Source organism: Camelina sativa, chromosome 17 (genome assembly GCF_000633955.1).
Source record: "Camelina sativa cultivar DH55 chromosome 17, Cs, whole genome shotgun sequence".
Lineage (NCBI taxonomy): Eukaryota > Viridiplantae > Streptophyta > Magnoliopsida > Brassicales > Brassicaceae > Camelina > Camelina sativa.
In genome coordinates, this window is record NC_025701.1 from 33,157,539 (window position 1) to 33,179,799 (window position 22,261).

General features: G+C 32.5%; 3 protein-coding genes and 1 pseudogene across 5 annotated transcripts; 3 read left to right on the top strand and 1 right to left on the bottom strand.

Moving 5' to 3' along the window:
- LOC104758746 (ethylene-responsive transcription factor RAP2-12) lies at window positions 577-2,519 on the top strand. Of its 2 annotated transcripts, XM_010481675.1 has the most exons (3): window positions 577-1,034; window positions 1,392-2,180; window positions 2,269-2,519. In XM_010481675.1, the coding sequence occupies exons 1-2, from the start codon at window positions 722-724 to the stop codon at window positions 2,162-2,164; spliced, it is 1,086 nt and encodes a 361-aa protein (XP_010479977.1). In that variant the 5' UTR covers window positions 577-721; the 3' UTR covers window positions 2,165-2,180; window positions 2,269-2,519. The 2 variants fall into 2 exon arrangements, with proteins under 2 accessions (XP_010479977.1, XP_010479976.1); XM_010481674.1 differs by having other exon boundaries at window positions 1,392-2,486.
- Window positions 4,233-6,359, top strand: LOC104758745 (GDSL esterase/lipase 5-like). Its single transcript, XM_010481673.2, has 5 exons — window positions 4,233-4,643; window positions 4,731-4,855; window positions 5,344-5,568; window positions 5,658-5,910; window positions 6,007-6,359. The coding sequence occupies exons 1-5, from the start codon at window positions 4,328-4,330 to the stop codon at window positions 6,255-6,257; spliced, it is 1,170 nt and encodes a 389-aa protein (XP_010479975.1). The 5' UTR covers window positions 4,233-4,327; the 3' UTR covers window positions 6,258-6,359.
- Window positions 6,705-19,989, bottom strand: LOC104760024 (annotated as a pseudogene).
- Window positions 17,424-19,178, top strand: LOC104758744 (GDSL esterase/lipase 1-like). 2 transcript variants are annotated; one of them, XM_010481670.2, is made up of 5 exons: window positions 17,424-17,838; window positions 17,896-18,044; window positions 18,143-18,376; window positions 18,458-18,713; window positions 18,790-19,178. In XM_010481670.2, exons 1-5 carry the CDS (start codon window positions 17,571-17,573, stop codon window positions 19,032-19,034), a joined length of 1,152 nt encoding a protein of 383 aa, XP_010479972.1. In that variant the 5' UTR covers window positions 17,424-17,570; the 3' UTR covers window positions 19,035-19,178. The 2 variants fall into 2 exon arrangements, with proteins under 2 accessions (XP_010479972.1, XP_010479973.1); XM_010481671.2 differs by having other exon boundaries at window positions 17,431-17,838; window positions 17,917-18,044.

Consider the following 22,261-nt stretch of genomic DNA (forward strand, 5'->3'; position numbering starts at 1 on the left):
ATGCCGAGATGTTTAAAATAAAGATCTTTATTTGTTTTAAACAAATAGTTACTTAAAATAGGGTAAACTAGTTGTACGATATCAGTCAAAACAAGTACTTCAGTGCCATATCTTTTTCATTTTTTGAATCATTTGATTACCTATTGTTTTTTTGTGTGGTAATTAACTAATTATTAGATTACTTACTGTTTAGTTATCTTTATAAAAATGGTATAGAAAAATAAATTTGTTTCAAAATAACCTATCAAAGATTGGATTGACTTCAAAGTGTTATACTATGACTTAAATTGTAAAAAATAAAGTAAAAAAAGGAAATAGACCGTATGAAAAAAATCAACAAACGTTAGGTAAAAAATTGTTTAGACTCTGCTTTTTGTCTCCTATCAGTCAAATCTGACCAAATTTAATCCTATTTACTGCAACTAACCATAATTAAATGACTAAAATCTTGATTCATGCAATAAAATCTAAAGAAAATAAACATAAAGTAGGGTAGTATCGTAAATAGTACATCAAGTTAAGGGTATAACAGTAAATTACCATCATAGCTTCATCTTTATTTTACTCTAAAAAGCCCTTCCCTTACTTTCTCTCAAGAACAAAGCAAAGCAAAGCCGTTGAAGAGAGAGTAAAACAAACCCCAAAGTTTCAATTAATTTCTATTTTGGCCGGTAAGATTCTATTTCTGATCATTTAACACCCCTGAAGAGTCACACCCGCCATGTGTGGAGGAGCTATCATCTCCGATTTCATTCCACCGCCGAGGTCTCGCCGTGTTACCAGCGAGTTTATCTGGCCGGATCTGAAGAAGAGTGCGAAAGCAGCGAAGAAAAGCTCGAAGAAGCGTTCGAACTTCTTCGATCTTGACGATGAGTTCGAAGCTGATTTCCAAGGTTTCAAAGATGACTCTTCTATCGATTGCGATGATGATGATGATTTCGATATCGGTGGTGATGTTTTCGCCGACGTGAAACCTTTTGTTTTCGGCGCGACTCCGAAACCCGCCGTCTCCTCCGCAGCTACCGCCGCCGAAGGTAAACATATTTTGGGGATTTGGTGTGAATTAGGTTTCGATTGAATTAGCTCGGTACTGTTTCAGATATGAATGATTTGGTGTGAAATTGAAACTTCAGATTTCTCATCTCTTGAGAAATTAGTTTGACGGTGTTGTGTTTTATGAGCTAGACTTTGATTTTGAGTTGCTGTGTGAAGCATGAAGCTTGATTCGTTGTTCTTTGGATACATACATATTTATGGATATGATGATTTTGAGTTATGTTTGTTTGTTATGAGGCTTTGATTTGTGTGATTGAAACTGATTTGAGTCTGTTGATTTGATGAGTCATATAAGATCTCTTTTGACTTTGTTGTTATTTTATACGCACTACTAGGGAAGAAGGGTGCTGGTGGGGAAGCAGCTGAGAAATCTGGAAAGAGGAAGAGGAAGAATCAGTACCGAGGGATAAGGCAACGTCCTTGGGGAAAATGGGCTGCTGAGATCCGTGATCCAAGAGAAGGTGCTAGAATTTGGCTTGGAACGTTCAAGACAGCGGAGGAAGCTGCAAGAGCTTACGATGCTGCTGCACGCAGAATCCGTGGATCTAAAGCTAAGGTTAATTTCCCTGAGGATAACCCTCAGAAACGTTCTGCTGCCAAGGCTAGTCTTCAGAAACCTGTTGCTAAACCTAACCCAAACCCGAGTCCAGCTTTGGTTCAGAACGTCGACAACTCCTCCTTTGAGGATATGTGTTTCGTGGAGGAGAAACACCAAGTGAACAACAACAACAACAATCAGTTTGGCTTAGCGAACTCCATTGATGCTGGATGTAATGGTTATCAGTATTTCAGTTCAGACCAGGGTAGTAATTCGTTTGGTTGTTCTGAGTTTGGTTGGAGCGATCAAGCTCCAATAACTCCAGACATCTCTTCTGCCCTTATCAACAACAACAACAACAACAACCCAGCTCTATTCTTTGAAGAAGCCAATCCAGCTAAGAAGCTCAAGTCCATGGATTTTGAGACACCGTGCAACAACAACATTGAGTGGGACGCTTCACTGGATTTCCTCAACGAGGATGCTGTAGCGACTCAGGACAATGGTGCAGACCCTATGGATCTGTGGAGCATCGATGAGATTCATTCCATGATTGGAGGAGTCTTCTGAAGAGATCCATTCTCATGTATATAAAGCTGCATGTTAGTGAGTTTCCCGCATCGTTATCAACCTCCAAAAACTTTCTAATCTTCTGCTGTCTCTGTCTCTCTCAGGAGTTGCTGTCTGAAAGCTTGTTTGCATTGCAAGGGCCAAGAGCCTCTCTATCTTGTGGGTGTGATGAAGTTAAGTAGAACTTAATTAGGGGTTGTGTTGTGGTAGTTTTTGTTTTATAATATTCTGAACTATTTAGTGAATCTTTGAATTCGTTTGTGTTACTTTGTACCCTTCAAAACTTCTTTAAAGTTCGTCATCAAAACATGTTTGAACCTCTCATCTCTGTTTAATCAAATAATCTTCTGTGCTACTTAAAGAGAGTTTGTGAGAAATGGCAAATCACAAACTTAGTTTGAGGGACCAAACCGGACGAAGTTAAAGGATCGGTTATCGTAAATTTTGTGATGAGATAAAAAGCGGTGGTACATCATCAAAGTGGTTTGCCTAGAGAAGTGAGCCACTTTGGTTATTTTGTCGTACAATGAATCTAAAGGAAAAAGAAGCCAAACCGACGACGTTAAACGACAGAAGAATCTAAAAGTTGAACTTTCTTTTTGCAAGTGGTAACTGGTGAGTTTGCATCTTTCTCGTGACCCATTTTTTTTGATAAGAGGAAATAAATATAAAGAAGAGAGTAAATTAATAACACTCTTCTGGACAGTTCTGCATCTTTAGGTCGTTTTCACCCATCTGTATATATATATAAGTACACAATTTTACTGAAATATGTACACACACATAGATCTTTATTTATAAGGGTTGTAGGTAAATAAAAATATTGAATTATCAAAACAAAGAGTGAGATTTGTTTATCTATATATATATTTGGAGACATTTATAAAATAAATTCTGAAGTTAACATTTATTTACAGGCATGTCATTAGTATTAAATAATTAATTTAATAAATAAATTAATTCTACTTATATTTGATTTTTTTTTTTATAGAAACTAAGTGTTTTATAAGATAACAAACATAATTGTAAATGAATATAAATTTTATTTCCTTATTTTATAAGAAGGTGAGTGAAGAGCTATTGTTCTTAAAAAAATTTGAAAAACTGATTTGATAAAAAGTGACTTTTATACTATATTTTACTTTCACGAGTTTCGTATGATGAGTTTTTGCGAATTAAAATTTTTTGAACATGTTGCGTGATCCGCCTAGCATGGCAGATTTGGACTATAGAACCAACACTAAAACTATTAGTTTATTTTATATACTATAGATTTGTAGTTATAGTTTGGAAAATTAACGTATAAATTATTTAGTATATGAACTATAAAATATTACACATACTACAACACATTCTTAATATTCTAAAAAAAAAAAAATTGTATACACATAAAAATATACACTAACATACCAAACAAAACTAAGTATTTTAAATTTTTATTTTTATCTAATAACAAATTTAATGTAATTAGGTTATCAACTGTAAGAAGAAGAAAAAACATTCTAAACAAAATTATAAATTAATTAGATAAATTTAATTAATTGGGAATTCAAAAACTAAATAAATTAAAAATTATTATTTAGAATACATTAATTTATAATTTTGTCTCGCGGTACACCGCGGTGAAAACCTAATTTTTTCATTTTTATATTAGAAGGTTTAATTTTTTTTATAACAAATTGTAAAAGACAAAAAGAAACTAACTTCTTTTTCTATTACTGTTTTTTAAAAATTTACTTAAAAGTCTTTTTCTATTATTACTGTTGTTAGTTAGTTACAGTGCTACTAATAAAATGTAATCCAAATTAACATTAAAAGGTGTATGCAGGAGTTATAAGAGTTAAACGTATGACACAAAATTTGGTGTTCACAATTATAAGAGTTAAACGTATGACACAAAATTTGGTGTTCCTCCTATTGTGAAGAAATTAATTATCTCACGGTTAAGAATAATAAAACAAATTTAAACATTTGACTTTGATATATAAAGTCTTTGTATAGTATAGGGCTTTTACATAAGTGTGGACACACATTTTTATATTATAAATAGATACATAGTCTTGTCGACAATCGACATGTCTATAAGTTAGATAGAAAAGCAAATGATTTGGTCTATATATGGTTAAGTACACACACAACACGAGTCTTAGAATTTTGTGGTGAATGAGAGAGTCAACATTAATGGAGATAGTCAGAAGAAGAAGAACTATCTCCTTCTCCTTCTCCTTCTCCTTCATCTTCTTAATTCTCTTCTCTTTTAACGTTATCTTTCTCGTCGGAGCGAAAAATTCTCACGACGGTGAGAATAATGTGACGACGGCCTTGTTCCTCTTCGGAGACTCTTTCTTGGATGCGGGAAACAACAATTACATAAACACCACAACACTTGACCAAGCTAATTTTCCACCTTATGGTCAATCATTCTTTGGCCTCCCCACCGGAAGATTCTCCGACGGTCGTCTCATCTCCGACTTCATCGGTATATATATATTAGTCTTATAATAGCTAGCTCGTGGTCTTATATAAATATATATAGTATTGACGATAATGTATACGTTAATGATAGCGGAATATGCGAATTTGCCGTTAATTCCGCCGTTTTTGGAACCGGGAAATAGTCAAAAGAAGCTTTACGGCGTCAACTTTGCGTCTGCTGGTGCTGGTGCTCTTGTAGAAACGTTCCAAGGTTCGGTACGTTAATCATCTCACTAATCTTTTTATTCAATTCTAATTCTCTTATGTTTTTTTTTTTGTATTTGCAGTGAATCGAATAAATAGATATATCATTTGATTGACTTTCGTTTAATTAAATTGGTATATAAATTTGATTGAAGTTCATTTTTATATAAGTAAATATGTTTGATTAAATGATTGCATATGGAGGTGTTGAGTTTTGACCCGATTATCGTGGCTAAATTAATTGAACAATCTTCTTTATAATGTTTTTTTTTTTTGGTCCTACCGACGATTTATTTTGTATCGTCTTTTACATGCTTTATTTAGATATAAATTTATAATATATATAAGCATTATACCTTTTTATCATTATTTAATTAGAGAAAATGTAGTACCCACTTACTTGTTTAGGACAATTAGGTTTTTGAAAAATTAAGGTTAATTAGGTAAGATGTATTATTCTATGTTGTACAACGTGGTGACCAATTCCTAATAATTGTAAGGTGATAAATTTGAGAACACAATTGGATCACTACAAGAAAGTGGGGAGATTGTGGAGGACAAGATTTGGTAAAGAAGAAAGCAAGAAGAGAATCTCAAGAGCTGTCTATTTGATAAGCGTTGGGAGCAATGACTACTCAAGCCTTTTCCTGACCAATCAATCTCTTTCCATTTCAATGTCTCAACATGTTGACATTGTCATTGGTAATCTGACTACATTCATTCATGTAAGTTCATCATCATCATCACCATCATCTTCATAATATAAAACTTATTTTTTTTGCATTCATTTATTCCTTATATTGTTTTGTAACAGGATATATACAAGATTGGAGGACGTAAATTCGGGTTCTTGAATGTGCCGGACTTGGGTTGTTTTCCGGCTTTACGAATACTACAACCAAAGAGTGATTCTTGCTTAAGAGATGCTTCAAGATTAGCAAACATGCATAACAAAGCTCTGAGTAATCTCCTGTTTAAGATGCAAAGACAAGTGAAGGGCTTCAAGTTCTCCCTCTTTGACATGAACAAAAGCCTTAGACTCAGAATGCAAAACCCTTCTAAATTTGGTGAGTGGGCTCTTTGTGAATTCTGTTGGCTCTTCTTTAAATGGCCCATTATAACATATGTTCATAACTCGATACCCTTTTTGTGATAACTAAAAGGGTTTAAAGAAGGGGAAGAAGCATGTTGTGGAACTGGGAAGTTGAGAGGAGTATTCAGCTGTGGAGGGAAGAGAATTGTGAAAGAATATAAACTGTGTGAAAACCCTAAAGATTATATCTTTTGGGATTCACTTCACCTCACACAAAATACTTATAACCAGTTTGCAAATTTAATTTGGAAGGGTGGGCACATGTCAGATTCTCTAGTGGTTGGCCCATACAATATCAATAAGTTATTTCAGATTCCTTGATATGAATGTATTACACTATATAATACACATGAATGTTATGTTCATTTGATACAAACATTTTCGTTCATTTAAAATAATGTGATGTCATGTTTTCCGCTGCTCCTTTCTCTCGCATCAAAACTAACAAGCGTGATAGCCAAGTTGTATTGTTGTTGAATTGGTAATAGTAAGTAATGTTTACACTAATTAGTATTGAAAAAAGTCAAAAAGAAATCTGTTTCCAACAAAATTTTCCTGTATGCATGGCTAACTAGAAGGTTTTTCTAAAGAATATATGGTATAATTAGAAAATTGGAAATGAAAAGTTGCTCAAATGTCTTGATTAAAAAGAGAATTTTTATAAAAAATACAAAACATCTTGAAATGATTAAAAATCCACTAATGGCATATTCTTTTACAAGAAAAAGGAGAAATACAAATATGAAATACCAAATTAGCCGCCAAGTCTTAGTGACATATCAAGTGAAGGATCGAGTTGTTTTGGATGCTGTAGTCGTCTACTCTGAGACCATCATCGAGTTGCTTGGTTTTAAACAACAGCGTCTGCTGGCGCACTGGGATGCCTTCTTTCTCCTGGATCTTGGCCTTGACGTTTTCAACTGTGTCGCAGTTTTCCACACTCAAGGGGAAGCTCTTTCCTGCCACAGACTTTATAAAAATATACATGAATTCACAATGACGAAGGTCTGGTCCAGTATTTTGACGGGTCGTAGGATCTTCGTGGATCATGAGGTCGACAATTTTGGAGCTATCGACTTCGAAGTTGATCGTTGTTTTTCCATCCCGAGTATCTTCAAAACGCCGCATGACTGTACTATGACGAACGGTCGGTCGAATATTTCGGTGGGTTGGGGTAGCTTCTTCGTCGATTTTGAGGTCGATGGGTTTGGAGCTATCGACCTCTAGGTTGATCGTTGTTTTCCCATTGACAGTCTTCATAGAAATCTGCATTTTCGACCACGTACGTACTCCAGAGAATTTGAAAAGTTTTAAACAATATCGAAATATGAGACCAAAGCAGATCCAACTCTTATATTCTGAATGTCTTATAGATCTTTGTGGGAATTTATTTTGTTTAACAATTTCCCATATTATTTCATTTATTATTTTGACGGCTTTTTGAAAACGTCGTTTTGATTACTCGGCTAGTCGGCTGTAATCGACCGTCGTGAAGAAACCAAGTAGTGCATGACTCTTTGGTTTCTTTCCTTTACAAATTTCGATTTTCAATAATCCCCTTTTTAATAAAAAGGAAGTACACAACATAGTTTTTGTGGACTTTATGTTTTTAATAAATGGTTACAAATATGTTATAGATGGGTTATAGATTAATCTATATATTAATATTAATAGTTGCATTTGTTTATTAAGGATATTCCAAACTTTTTTTTTTTTGTGCACCAAGATTTTATATCATGCTAAATCAACCTCCAAGGGGGAAAAGTTACAAAGGGAGGAACCAAAGCTAAAACTCCTTGATCCAAAACAAGATCAATAGCCGAATAAAAGCAGATAGATTGATAGAACAAAGTAATCCTAACACATCGACAATAACTGAAATCGTTGAATCCTTGATCTTGATCCTTGATAACAATAAAGCAGATAAGTGAGAAGACACCTTGGACAACACCACTCACATGAGATGAGATGTTGCACGAGATTGAGTCTACCACATGGGCAGATAAAACAAACCACAATTGGGCTGCAGCGACAAAGGTGACAGGGCACCAGGCTGACGAGCTAACGAAACTATCAGAGAAAGAAATCTCTGGGAAGCATCCCTCAATAACAGGTGCTGGCCGCACAAAACAATAGCAGCAGTTGAAGCACCACAGAAGCAAGTGTGGCGGTTGAATGCTTTTCTCCAAAACTTGGACAAAGAAGCAGAGGCAAGGTGGAGGATAGAAGTATATCGAGTCCAACCACGGTAATGGATAGAAGTATATCCAAAACACAAAGCTCTTCTAACACCGGCGACTCCTAAGTAGACCGGTGGCTCCCATTGCAGAAGAAAACAAACCCTGCAACAAGCTCTAAAAGCTCCAACAAAGATCCAAGAAGTATTGGACCAGGCCCACCAAGAAAACAACTTCAGGGGCCTCCGCACAAGAACTAACACGGTCAAGACCCCATCACGGCGGCGGAAAAGAGGGTGGGAAACAAGGAACAGACCGAAAGGCACCAGCAGGAAGAGGCTAGCGGCGGAAGCGGAGATAACGGAACTCCCTAAAAACTTTGAGGGACAGCCAGATCCAGATCCAGATCCGAGAAGGGACCTCGCCACACCATAGAAAACGCCGGACAGAACACCGGTACACGGCGGTACCGGAGACAGGAGATCGGCTAAGGTGGTTGGAGAAGACAAAACACGGCGGAAGTAACGCCGGAGANATCGGAAGTGCGGTTTGAACCAAGAGTTGAAACTAAATAATTTTGGATTTGACGGGAGAGAACTGGAGCAGCAAAACGACGGCATGGTTCGATGCCGGCGAGCCAAAGCTACACCGGCGTCGGAGAGCGGTGGCTCTTTTGTCGATTCGGAAATGATGGCTAGGGCGAACGGTATCGAAGAGAGAGAAGAGAGCTCGGAAGCCACTTATTTTAAAGACTATGTCTTCTTCTTCTTCATGTTTTTATTCCAAACTTATAATTGATATATTAATGGTAACAAATAAAATCATGAATATTCCAAACTGTATTTTTGTAAGATTTTAGTCATATGTCACGTTGTTTCCAAAGATCAAACATAATATTACAAATTTATTTTCCACATATTTTATCGATAGACCACAACGTTAACCAAAGATAGATTACGAAATTGATAGATTGATTGGTTACAAGTTAAATAGTGGGTTACAAGATAAATTACGAAATAAAATTTAATCAGTGTTATAGCATGTGTAATTATCTAGAATCATTAACAATATAAAACTTACAAAATATGTGTTTTTTTTCAAGCCTTCATATTTAGCATATGATTTTATTGCATAATGTTTTATCCAAAAGAAAATTTTTAAAAACAATAACATAAATTATATTTTATATTAAAAATACAATATAAATAAAATGAATTTCAACCCGTGCTTTAGCACGGGTCTTAATCTAGTTGTAAAATAATAAACACGCCGTATTATAAAGTTCTTTGTCAATAAACAATTATTAAAGTTCCATTACTGTTATTTCTTAATTTTTTTTTTGTTTTTTAACTTAGTTTTTCAGTCTTTCCTAAGTTTTCACACATGAACAACCATTTTTTCCATTTCCATTATTAATTTAGGTTATTTTGGCCAATTGGCCCGTCAATTATTATGATATCTTTTTTTTTTCTTTTACAATATACGCCAACGCCATCGTATCTTGTTAATATAAATAGTGCTATATTTTCCCCAGAATATGTATATGAGGGTCAAAATAATATTTTAATATGGATAAAATAAAAATATTGCAATGTTTGGTTAGTATTACGAGTGATCCACAAGAAAACGCTTCCTTCTAGTCTTGTACGTAACTTTCTTCCGCGTCGCACATGATGTGTCAATTTTAATTTAGAGAATTGTGAAAGAACATAAATTGTGTGAGAATCCTTAAGATTATATTTTTTGGGATTCACCTTATCTCACACAAAGTACATATAACCAATTTGCCAATTTAATTTGGAATGGTGGGCACATGTAAGATTCTCTAGTGGTTGCCCCATACAGTATCAATAAGTTATTTCAGATTCCTTGATTTGAATGTATTACACTATATAATACACATGGATGTTGATTATGTTCATTTGTTACAAACATTTTCGTTCATCTCTAGATCTAAAACTTCAGAGTAGTGTGATGTCATGTTTTTCTTTACTCCGTTCTCTCGCATCAAAACTAACTATTGCGATAGCTAAGTTAATTATATTGTAGTTTAAATGGTAATATAGGTGGAGCAAGAACCTACATTAAATGATGTGATAAGACTGAAATAATATATATATTTTAGATAATACATTAAATGGTTAGAACCAATTCACTTATTATTAATTGGTTTTAAGTTGGAACCCCATAGCAAACTCTAATTTAACATGATATTAGAACCTATACATGTTGGCCAATTAATTAATCTGACATGAAAAGATGTCTGATCACCCTATTAATTAATAGCCTAAAGGAATGCCTAATTCTATCGAAATAGCTAAAAAAGAAAAACATTATCTCGAGGGAGCGTAATGGATTCTGTTGAGATTAATAGCTATAAGAGCCATTATCTCGAGGGAACGTGTGGAAAAATATCTCATATTGAAAAATATGATGAGACTTAAATAATATAAGAGTTAGGGCCAATCCACTCGTTGCCATGAGTTTTGAGTGGGAATCCACACCAAACTCTAAATTTAACAATATACTAATTACATTTATATGTTTTCACTAACTAGTATGAAAAAATGTCTTTTCAAAATTTTAGTTGGAAATAGAATTTTCCTATATGGCTAAAAAAGTGTTAAAATGTTTTTTTTATATGGTATTCTAGGAAATTGGGAATGAAAAGTCGCTCAAAATGTCTTGATTAAAATAAAAAGACATTAAGAAAAATATACAAATTAAACATCTTGACTTTGTTTCTATGAGGACCAAATTTTGTTTCTTCAAGTGGAACTAGAGGCTTGCTATACATTACAATCAGAGCCGGCTCCAAGCACAGGCTGATGAAGCATGTGCGGCCCGGTAATAATATGTAAATTTTCGGCCTTCAAACTGTTGTTTATGTCTCTTTAGTGTAGTGGTAAAGGTGAACAACTTTACAGCAACAACTTTTACAATTTTTTTTTTCTTTTTTCGGTCTACTAAAAAATTGGCCTTAATATAGTTTTGGGCTTGTGGCTCCAATATATTGTGCGACGGCTCTGATTACAATATAAGCATCTTTGTCTCATCCGATAGATTGCCAAGTCTTTAAAACGTAAGTGCCCGAAAATGGTAAAGATAATTCCATCATGGCGAGAAGAAAATATCATCAACGTCGGTTCTACGGGTTGCTTCTATGACCATGCAAAGAAAATTAAAGGCAATGAAAATCGTAACCATTACTTTTAACCAGTCGCAAAACAAACAATGGAAGTGACGCATTAACCAGAAAGATCCAACGACTACTAATTAATCTATAAAATAATAACAATCCAAATAAATGTGACCAACAGTTGTGTTTTTTCAATCGTACCTTTTGGATATTTTTTGAAAAGTCGTGATGGATCATTAAAACGGTTATTTATGTAAAGTTACAACGGTTCACTGTAAAATTGTGCTGTTTGGAACATTCATATCTTTTGAAATCTATATATATTTGTCTGTTTGAACTGTTTTCATTTTTTTACCATGATACAAAATCAACTAAAATTTCAATCTCAAGGGTTTATACATTTTTCTAAATTATTTTCTAATATTCATTCTAGAAATTCCTCTAATTCTTGATTTAACATTTTTGGAATGATGAATCTAATTTACATCTTTTAGTTAATTTTAAAAATAAAAGTTTAATGAAAATACCTAGAGTGTTTTTCGGAGATTTCGATGGATTACATAGTGAGTTTTTGGATTTGACTTTTCAATATATTTAAACCCAATCCGAATAAATACCACCAAAAGTTGTGTTTTTTCAATCGTACATTTTGGATAATTTTTAAAAAAAATCTGTAAAAATTTAATGTTTTACAAAAAGTTGCGATTGTTCATTGTAACGGTTTTTTTGTAAAGTTGCAATTGTTCATTGTTGAGTTGTGATTATTCGACTATTCATATCTTTTGAAATCTATCTGTTTGAACTGTTTTCATTTTTTTGCCATGACACAAAATAATAGAAAATTTTAATATCAACAGTTTTTACAGCTTTCTAAATAATTCTCTAGCATTTATTCTTTTAAAAGTAAAGAAACTTTTCCAATTCTTGATTTAACAAAAGATTTTTGGAATGATGAATCTAATTTACAACTTTTAGTTAATTTTAAATATAAAAATTTAATGTCTATATATAATAGCAATCCAAATAAATACAACCAAAAGTTGTGTTTTTTCAACCGTACCTTTTGGATATTTTTTAAAAAAATTTATAGAAAATTAAATTCTGTGTTTTACAAAAAGTTGCGATTGTTCATTGTAACGGTTTTTTTTGTAAAGTTGCAACTGTTGATTGTAAAGTTGTGTTTATTAGAATATTCATATCTTTTCAAATCAAGATATATTTGTCTTTTTGAACTGTTTTCATTTTTTTCCATGACATAAAATAATATAAAATTTCAATATCAACAGTATTTATAGCTTTCTAAATTATTCTCTGACATTCATTCTTTTAAAAATAAAAATATTCCTCCAATTCTTGATTTAACAAAAGATTTTTAGAATGATAAATCTAATTACAACTTTTAGTTAATTTTAAATATACAAATTTCATGAAAATACCTAAAGTTTTTTTTCAAGAGTTAGATGGATTATATAGTGAGTTTTTGAATTTGACATGTCAATATGGTAATAAATATGTCTTCTATCTAAAAGCAGTTTATATGGATTATTAGGTGAAATCAAGTGCAGACACAACATTTGCAATTTTTCGTAACATCTTTTCATAATTTTTTTTTTAATTCTAACGGTTGTATCTTTTCATTGTAAAGTTGTATCTTTTCACTATATTTTATTTATACCTTTTCATCATAACTTTTCGGTCTAATAGGTGTGTCTATTTAAATAGTCATGTCTTTTAAACTCTCTTTATATTTGTCTCTTCATTAGTAACTAACAAGTTCATTGAAACAATTTTCCATATTATGTTGAATCTAAATAATTAAATATTAATATCTAGTATTCAACGCTATTCTATAATCTAACTAAAATTTTAGAAATGATTATAGCAATATAGAAATTTAATACAACTTAATATATAATTTACATTTGTGTCTATTTTTATCATAACTTTTTGTTAAAAAAATAGTTTAATATTTAAAAATAAAAATAACAATCTGAATAAATATGAACAACAGTTGCGACTTTGCTTAGTATTTTTTGTAAGAAAATTGTTTTGATTCTTTTTTTTTTATTAACTCAAACAGTTGTATCTGTTCATTTTGGAGTTGTGTCTTTTATTATATTTTATTCATATTTTTTCATTACAACTTTTCGTTCTAATAGGTGTGTCGATTTAAATAGTCATGTCTTTTGAACTTTCTATATATTTGTCTTTTCATCAATAACTAACATATCATTGTTCGTTGAAACAAATGTTCTGTTTTATGTTTAATCTAAATAATTTGAATATTAATATCTAATATTCAACGTTATTCTATAATCTAACTAAAATTTTAGAAATAATTATAGCAATATAGAAATTTAGTAAAACTTATAGAATTTACGGTTGCCTTACGTCTATTTATCGTAACTTTTCGTTAAAAACTATCTTAATATTTAAATTTTATATTATTTTGTTTTAATTATAACTATTTAAAAGAAAATTATATTTACTCATTACAACCATTAGTTCAATATTCTCAGTTATGATCACTTTGTCATAATGATTTTTTTAATTGTAGCTTTACCATAATTCTTCACAAAAACCTTATATTTATAATACTTTAAACAATATTTTTTTGCAAAGTTGTGTCTATTCTACATAATATTTTTTGTTATAAGTTTTATTTTTATGGTTGTGTTTTTAGTAACAGTTTATGTTTAATGTTTATGTATTCAAATTATTTTATTACATTCAAATGATTTTATAATGTATAATTTTAATTTTTAATTTTTTTTTCTGAAATACTTTTCTCGCAACATCGCGAGGTCCGAGTACTAGTTTATTTAAAAAGAGAGAAATTAAGCAAAAACAATATACAAGACATCTTGAATTTATTAAAACACTGACTTTACTACCAAGAAAATAGAAATACGAATATAAAACTCCAAATTAGCCGCCAAGTCTTAGAGACGCAGTACCAAGTGAAGGGTCGACTGCTTCTGGATGTTGTAATCCGCTAAAATGCGACCATCTTCAAGCTGCCTCCCGGCAAAGATTAGCCTCTGTTGGTCCGGTGGTATGCCTTCTTTATCCTGGATCTTGGCCTTGATATTATCAATAGTGTCAGATTGTTCCACCACTAAGTCTATGGTCTTTCCTGTCAAAGTCTTTACAAAAATATGCATGCTTCCACCGTGACGACGAAGGTCCGGTCCATTATTTCGACGGGTCGGGTTTTCGTCAATCTTGAGGTCGATAGTTTTGGAGCTATCGACCTCTAAGTTGATCGTTGTTTTTCCATCCCGAGTATCTTCAGAACACCGCATGACTGTACTATGACGAACGTTAGGTAGAATATTTCGGTGGGTTGGGGTTGCTTCATCGTCGATTTTGAAGTCGATGAGTTTGGAGCTATCGACCTCTAGGTTGATCGTTGTTTTCCCATTGACAGTCTTGATAGAAATCTGCATTTTCGACCACGTACTCCAGAGAATTTGAAAAGTTTTAAGCAATATCGAAATATGAGACCCAAAGCAGATCCAACTCTTATACTCTGAATGTCTTAGGGTTTCTTTCAATAGATCTTGGTGGGAATTTATTTGTTTACAATTTTCCATATCTTCAATCATTTATTAATCTGACGGCTTTTTGAAAACGTCGTTTTGACTCGGCTGTAATCGACCGTTGTGAAAGAACCAAGTAGTGCGTGACTCTTTGATATTCTTTACAAATTTAGTTTTTCAATAAATTGTAAAACAAAAAAAAGAAACAGGCCGTATTAAAACTTCTATGGGTCAATAAACATCTATTATTGAAGTTCAATTACTGTTAATTCTTAATCAGAGTTTAAAAAAAAAAAAAAAACTTGAGTTCTCAATCATTCCTAAGTCATCACACATGAACAACAATTTCTTCCATTATCAATTACAGTTTTTTTTTCTTTTACAATATATATACGCCACCTTATCTTGTTAATAAAAATCTTGCTATAGTTTTTCCAGAATATGTCTATGAGGGTCAAAATAATATTTGCCATATAAAGAAAATGAAAAAAGTGAAATGATTGATTATTACTTATCCACAAGAGTGATCCGCAAGAAAACGCTTCCTTCTAGTGGATATTAAAAAAAAAAAAAAGATACAAAACATCTTGAATTTGTTTGTATGAGGACCAAATTTTGTTTGTTCAAGAGGAACTGGAGCTTGCAGAGTATTAATATATCAAGCATCTTTGTCTCATCCGATAGATAATTGCCAAGTTTTTGAAACGTAAGTGCCCGAAAATGGTAAAGAATAATGGTAAAGAATAACGATAATTAGTTGTCTTTCTGGCGAGAAGAAAAGATCATCGACGTCGGTTCTATATGAACATGCAAAGAAAATTCGAGGGAATGAAAATCCTAACCATTATTTTTAACCAGTCGCAAAACAAACAATATATGGAAGTGAGTCAGTGACGCATAAACCAGAAAGATCCAACGACTACTGATTAATTTATTTAAAAAGAGAGAAATTAAGCAAAAACAATATACAAAACATCTTGAATTTATTAAAACATTGACTACCAAGAAAATAGAAATACGAATATAAAACTCCAAATTAGCCGCCAAGTCTTAGAGACTCACCAAGTGAAGGGTCGAGTGCCTCTGGATGTTATAGTCGGCTATGGTGAGACCATCTTTAAGTTGCCTGCCTGAAAAGATTAGCCTCTGTTGGTCCGTTTGTACGCCTTCTTTATCCTGGATCTTGGCCTTGATATTTCCAATTGTTTCAAAGTGACCCACCTCTAAGCCTAGGATCTTTCCTGTCAAAGTCTTTACAAAAATAGGCATGCCTTCACCATGACGACGAAGGTCCGGTAAATCATGTCGACAGGTCGGGTTTTCGTCAATCTTGAGGTTAATAGTTTTGGAGCTATCGACCTCTAAGTAGATCGTTGTTTTTCCATCCCGAGTTTTTTCAAAACGCTGCACGACTTTGCCATGAAGAACGTTCGGTGGAATATTTTGACGAGTCGGTTCTTCGTCGATGTTGAGGTCGATGGGTTTGGAACTATCGACGTCCTCTAGTTTGATCGTTGTTTTCCCATTGACAGTATTGATAAAGATCTGCATTCTACCACGCACCCTAGTGAATTTGAAAAATGCTAAACAATATCGAAATATGAGACCAAAGCAGATCCAACTCTTATACTCGAATGTTTTAGGGTTTCTTTGAATAGATCTGATAGGTCCCAATCAAGAGCTTAAGAACACAAGAGTTTTTAAATGGATAGTTTAGAATTGAGTTTTAGGAGGTTGAGAAGAGATAACACCAATCCTAGAAAGCCAAATCCTCGCAAATACAACCTTATCAAATAAAAATAATAAAACGCAAAAACCAAAACCGATAACTCCTCTTCTTTCCCGACTTAATCCTCATAGCGGGGATTTGGTCGTCGTACTCGTACAGGCCTGATGGACCGCTCCATCTGTGGCCCATCAAGATCTTCGTGGGAATTTATTTGCTTACAATTTCCTATACTTCTGTCATTTATTAGTCTGACGGCTGTAATCGACCGTTGTGAAGGAACCAAGTAATGCATGACCGGTGACTCTTTGGTTTTCTTAATATATTGTATATTTTAAAAAAACTTAATTTTTCAATCTTTCCAAAGTCATCACACATGAACACTCATTTCTTCTATTATCAATTATAGATTTTTCTTTGGCGCATCAACTGCATGTTTTTTTCTTTTACATGTATACGCCATCTTATCTTGTTAATAAAAATATTGCAATATTTTTTTCTCGAATATGTCTATGAGGGTCAAAATAATATTTTCCATATAAATACAATTAAAGAAATTTGCAATGTTTGATTATTACATCCACTAGAGTGATCCGCAAGAAAACGCTTCCTCCTAGTTCTGTACGTAACTTTCTTCCACGTCGCACATGATGTGTCATTTTTTTCAGTTATATATATGCTAAACTTTCAGCAAGACGTGATTATAGATTTTTAAAACACCATGATGAAGTAAATTCAATATATTATTATGATTTCCACAACAATTTGAAATGAATATATTGACTAGTCGGTCTTTTATAAAAAAAAGGAGCAGGTAGAAATAGATGGATTATATAAATCGTGAGGCTGGCTTCGTCAACTTTCACACCTTCACTAATAAACCACATTTCGAAATCGAAAATTCAAAGTGTAAAACAATTTGACTACATGAATTAAAAAAACCTAACCAAATTTCCACAGGGATTACCTATTATCTACAAACAAAACAGAGCATTTATATATAAACAACACATATCATTTACTATAACACCAAGAACACAACATTTCAACATGGAAAACTCTAGATTAGCTTCGGTCTTCTTATTCGTTTACGCGATAATCCTATCGATCGGATCGATCATCTGCAAAGACAGCAACAATCTAGTAACGAACCAAGCCGCGTTGTTCGTGTTTGGAGATTCTCTGTTCGATGCCGGAAATAATAACTACATCGATACTTTCTCAAGATTCCGGGCTAATCTCTGGCCGTACGGCTTAACAACGTTCAAATCTCCCACCGGAAGAATCTCCGATGGACGTTTGATTCCTGATTTTCTCGGTAACAATTATAAAGTGTTCGATTCTATAATACTCTGTCTTCTCATTAGTTACTAAGTTTTTTCTACTTACGTGGCAGCGGAGTACGCTTGGTTACCGTTGATCCCGCCAAATCTACAACCAAGTAACGGTAATAACCAATTTACCTATGGGGTAAATTTTGCTTCAGGTGGTGCCGGAGCTTTGGTCGGAACCTTTCCCGGAATGGTATACTAATACTATATTTAATCAGTTAGCACAATTTATTACATCTATATAAAACGGTGAAATTTTTTCTTTCTTAATAATTTGTTACAATGTTCAAGGTAATAAATTTGGAGACACAGTTAAATAACTTCAAGAACGTTGAGAAGAGGTTGAGATCTGAGCTAGGAGATTCAGAGGCTAAGAAGATTTTCTCAAGAGCTGTTTATCTATTTCATATTGGAGCCAACGACTATATTTATCCGTCCCTTTTTGCAAATTTTTCAACTTCCCAATCCAATTCCAAAGAGAATTACTCAGATTTAGTTATTGGTAATATAACTATTGCAATCAAGGTAAATAAAAGTATATCAAATTAATCTCAAAATAATTTTTTTTTTTGGTTGAAATGAGAGAACGTGTTTCTGTGTCCTTAGGAAGTCTATAAAATTGGAGGAAGAAAGTTTGGATTCTTGAATTTGGGAGCGTATGATTGTGCACCAGCCTCATTGATTATAAACAGAACAAATATAGTATCTTGTTTCAAGCCGCTCACCGAGCTGATCAATTTGCATAACAAGAAGCTTCCTAATGTTTTAAGGCAGTTGGAGCGTGAACTATCCGGATTCAAGTACGCCCTTCACGATTATCACACTTCTTTATCCGAAAGAATCAACAATCCTTCAAAATACGGTAAATCAACACTCATAGTAATTACATGTAACTAAGTAAAATATTTTATAATTTGTGTTACGGTTTTGGTTTGAAGGGTTTAAGGAAGGGAAAAAGGCATGTTGTGGGACTGGACCATTGAGGGGAATCAATACGTGTGGAGGCCGAGTTTTGGGACCAGCACAAGGCTACGAGTTATGTGAAAACGTTACGGATTACTTGTTTTTTGATTCATTTCATTTGACAGAGAAGGCTCATCGACAGATTGCCGAGCTTATTTGGAGTGGACCGTCGAATGTTACCCGACCTCATAATCTCGAAACCCTGTTTGGATTGAAGTAGATATTGTCGATGTATACAATGCATATATAGGTAATTAGGTATGAAAATAAAGACGAGGTTACTATATCTTGTCTAGTCCTAGATATACGTCATGTTCTTTGTGTTGTTTATAAAATAATAAGAATTGATGAATGTTTGCAATTACAACCGCTCTGAAAAAAAAAAAATTGAACTACAATCACTGATACTTAGAAAAGGAACATGCATATGAGTATAAAAATCATGGGTTTATTAAGTACGGTGAGACCGTTTTGTTCGATCAGAGAATAAGAGATTGGGCATATCTTGCAGGTTTCATGTATATATTGTGCAAACAGTGTGTGTGAGCCATTTACTCACTTGTTTTTGATCGAAGTGTTGTATTTTGTTTCATCTCTGTAATTAGTCGGATGCTTCAGCAAAATACCTAGCTAAAATACATAAATGAGAAAAACCCCACTAATCTTAAGCATATGGGATTTTATATAATGTAAAAATTATAAATTCATAAGAAAAATAAAAAATAAATGAGCTCAATTATCTCAAACAATTCAGCCCAACACGAAAAATATAGTATGTTATACACAAATTGTGTAGCATAAATCAGAAAGAAACTATAGATTGTAATTTTATTTTATTTAACTCATAGGAAATACTAGATTATTCTTACTTCCCTAATATTGCCTTGAGCAAAACTTTTTATTAAGGGTCTTTAAAATCACAAATCAGTCGTACAGACCACAGCGGAGGATGACACGGGTAATAAAGTTAACTGATGATCCATTCTGGATGCCACAGTCAGCTAAGGTGCGATCATCCTGGAGTTGTTTCCCGGCATAGAAAAGCCTCTGATCAGCAACCAGAAAGCCCTTTTTGTCTTGGATCTTCTCCTTGACGCTTTTGATGGTGTCGGATCCCTCAACCTCTAGGTTCATGAGCGTTTCAAACATATCCCTTATAGATATCTGCATCATCACTCCACACCTATCTTGAAAATATTTCTCACCTTTTTTCTTTTAAATCTGCTCGAGAAAAATCTTCGAGTGGTTTAACCGTTTAACAATGCGTATGAGCATTTATATAGGTTTTATAGATCAATGGGTGATTTTTTTTTTTTTCACAATTTCCCAAGATTATATAAATTTTCATATGTGTGACCCTTTTTGGAAAACGTCGCTTTGACGACTAATCGACCGTTGTGAAGAAGAGCAAATGACTTTATGGTTTTCTTCTTGAAAATCTACAATATTATTTCGTATTATATTTTTGGTTTTTCGAAAAAAGGAAACAAGTCGTATTATCGATAAATTACTTCAATTTTAGCCCTAGTTCTAAAGGCTCTTTGATTGTTACTCCCTATGTTTCAAAATATAAGATGTTTTGGAAAAGTTTGTTGTTTCATAATATAAGATGTTTTCAAATTTCAATATAACTTTTAGATTAGTTTAGTAATTTATATTATGCAGTATTGTTTCTGATTGGTTGAACTTGTTAAAAGTAAAAACTTCTTAATCTGCGTACTTTGTTTAAAACATCTTATATTTTGAAACGGAGGGAGTACTTTTTATTCTTAGCAATCTTTCACGTTGTAGTACTTTTTTAACATTTTTGTTTTTTTATTCTTTTGTCAAAAATGAATTATATTGATGAACCAATGTAATCGGAATATAATTGGTTTGAAGCTAAAGAGTTGGTGAAAAACACCCTCAATAAAAAGTGTTTGTGGTACGACCAAATTTTGCTAGTAAATGAACAATATTATTACAATTTCGATTTGGAAAACAAATTGAAATCTCTGAAAATACGATATCCCAGCAAAAGAAAAGTAACAAAAATCCATATGTGATTTTGCATATATTTTGTTAGTGGTCAAACGTGTTATATAATTCCTTCTTTTGACCCCCTAATAAGATATTTGTTTTAAAAAAAATTGGTAGATTAATTTTTTTTTTTCTTTTCCCAGAGCTGATTTCTCAAAAAATTTCTTCAGATTTATATAATAAAAATTTATAAAAAAATATGAGAGAGAATGATATAACTTTTTCAACTTTTCTCATTTGAAAAACTCTAAAAACTGTTTGAGAACTTTATTTGCCATGTGTCTCTTTATAATTAGATTAATTCTTTAATTATCACTTTAAATATAAATAAATAATTAAAATGATTAAAATATTATATATGAGAAAGTGAAAATGGTTCTCACCGATGCACATGGTCTAATAATCAGACTTAATGCTAATTAAAATTGTATAGATATATAAACTGATTCCTTCAATTAAAATCATTCAAAATAGTTCAACAATAATTTGACATCTTCACTAAATTATATTCCTTGTGAGCATGTCAGAGAAAATTACCAGAAAGAAAGCCTAAAACATCTAAGGGGGTGATTATGGATTGATTGTAGAGGCTTTAATTTTTTAAAAAATCTTTGAAATTATATTGTTTCCCAATCACACTTTAATATCCTAACAGCCTTAGCTTAAAAGCACTCTCACAGCGAGCTGCTTCTTATTTTTTCTTGTTAAGCTCTTTCTTTATATAAATCCCACTAATTGTGACTTTCATTCATTTTTATTTTTAAATTACAGCCATTTAAAAAATATCTTTAAAATAAAAAATAATAATCACATAGCATAGGTTTTATAAGAACAAACGAACAACAAAATCAAAACAAATGGGCAGTTAGAAGATCTATTGTGCAAAATTATTTCTTATGGATGATACTAGCTTGACCACAACAAATTGTTTTTGGGCAAATCAACAAAGTTTATTGAAATAAACTATTAAAAATATAAATAAAAGTAAAAAAACAGAGCACTTGCTATTATATGAAGAAACAAAACAGATCATCTTATATATAAAACGAAAATTATGTTTCAAAAATAAGATTTCACTTGTATTCTATCTTTTTTGTTAATTAGATTTGGTAATTATTATTTCGAGTTTTTTCAGGATGTCGCCTTCGGCCTCCCTTTCTCTAGGCACCGCTCTGTCACTGCACCCAAACGTTAATATTAGTATTATCAATTATGTGGTCTAAGTAAAAGATCCAATTAATTTTAAAAGGCATATAAAAATATCCTAAAAACGAAAGAATATAAATTTAAAATAATGTGTTTCATTTGTTTCTTATTAGAAAAAGATGAAATCTTATATTGTAATGGTCATCTTTTCGCTGTCAAAACATTCGAGACTTATAAACATATTACAAATTTAATAAAAAATTCTTTAAAGAAAAGGTATAT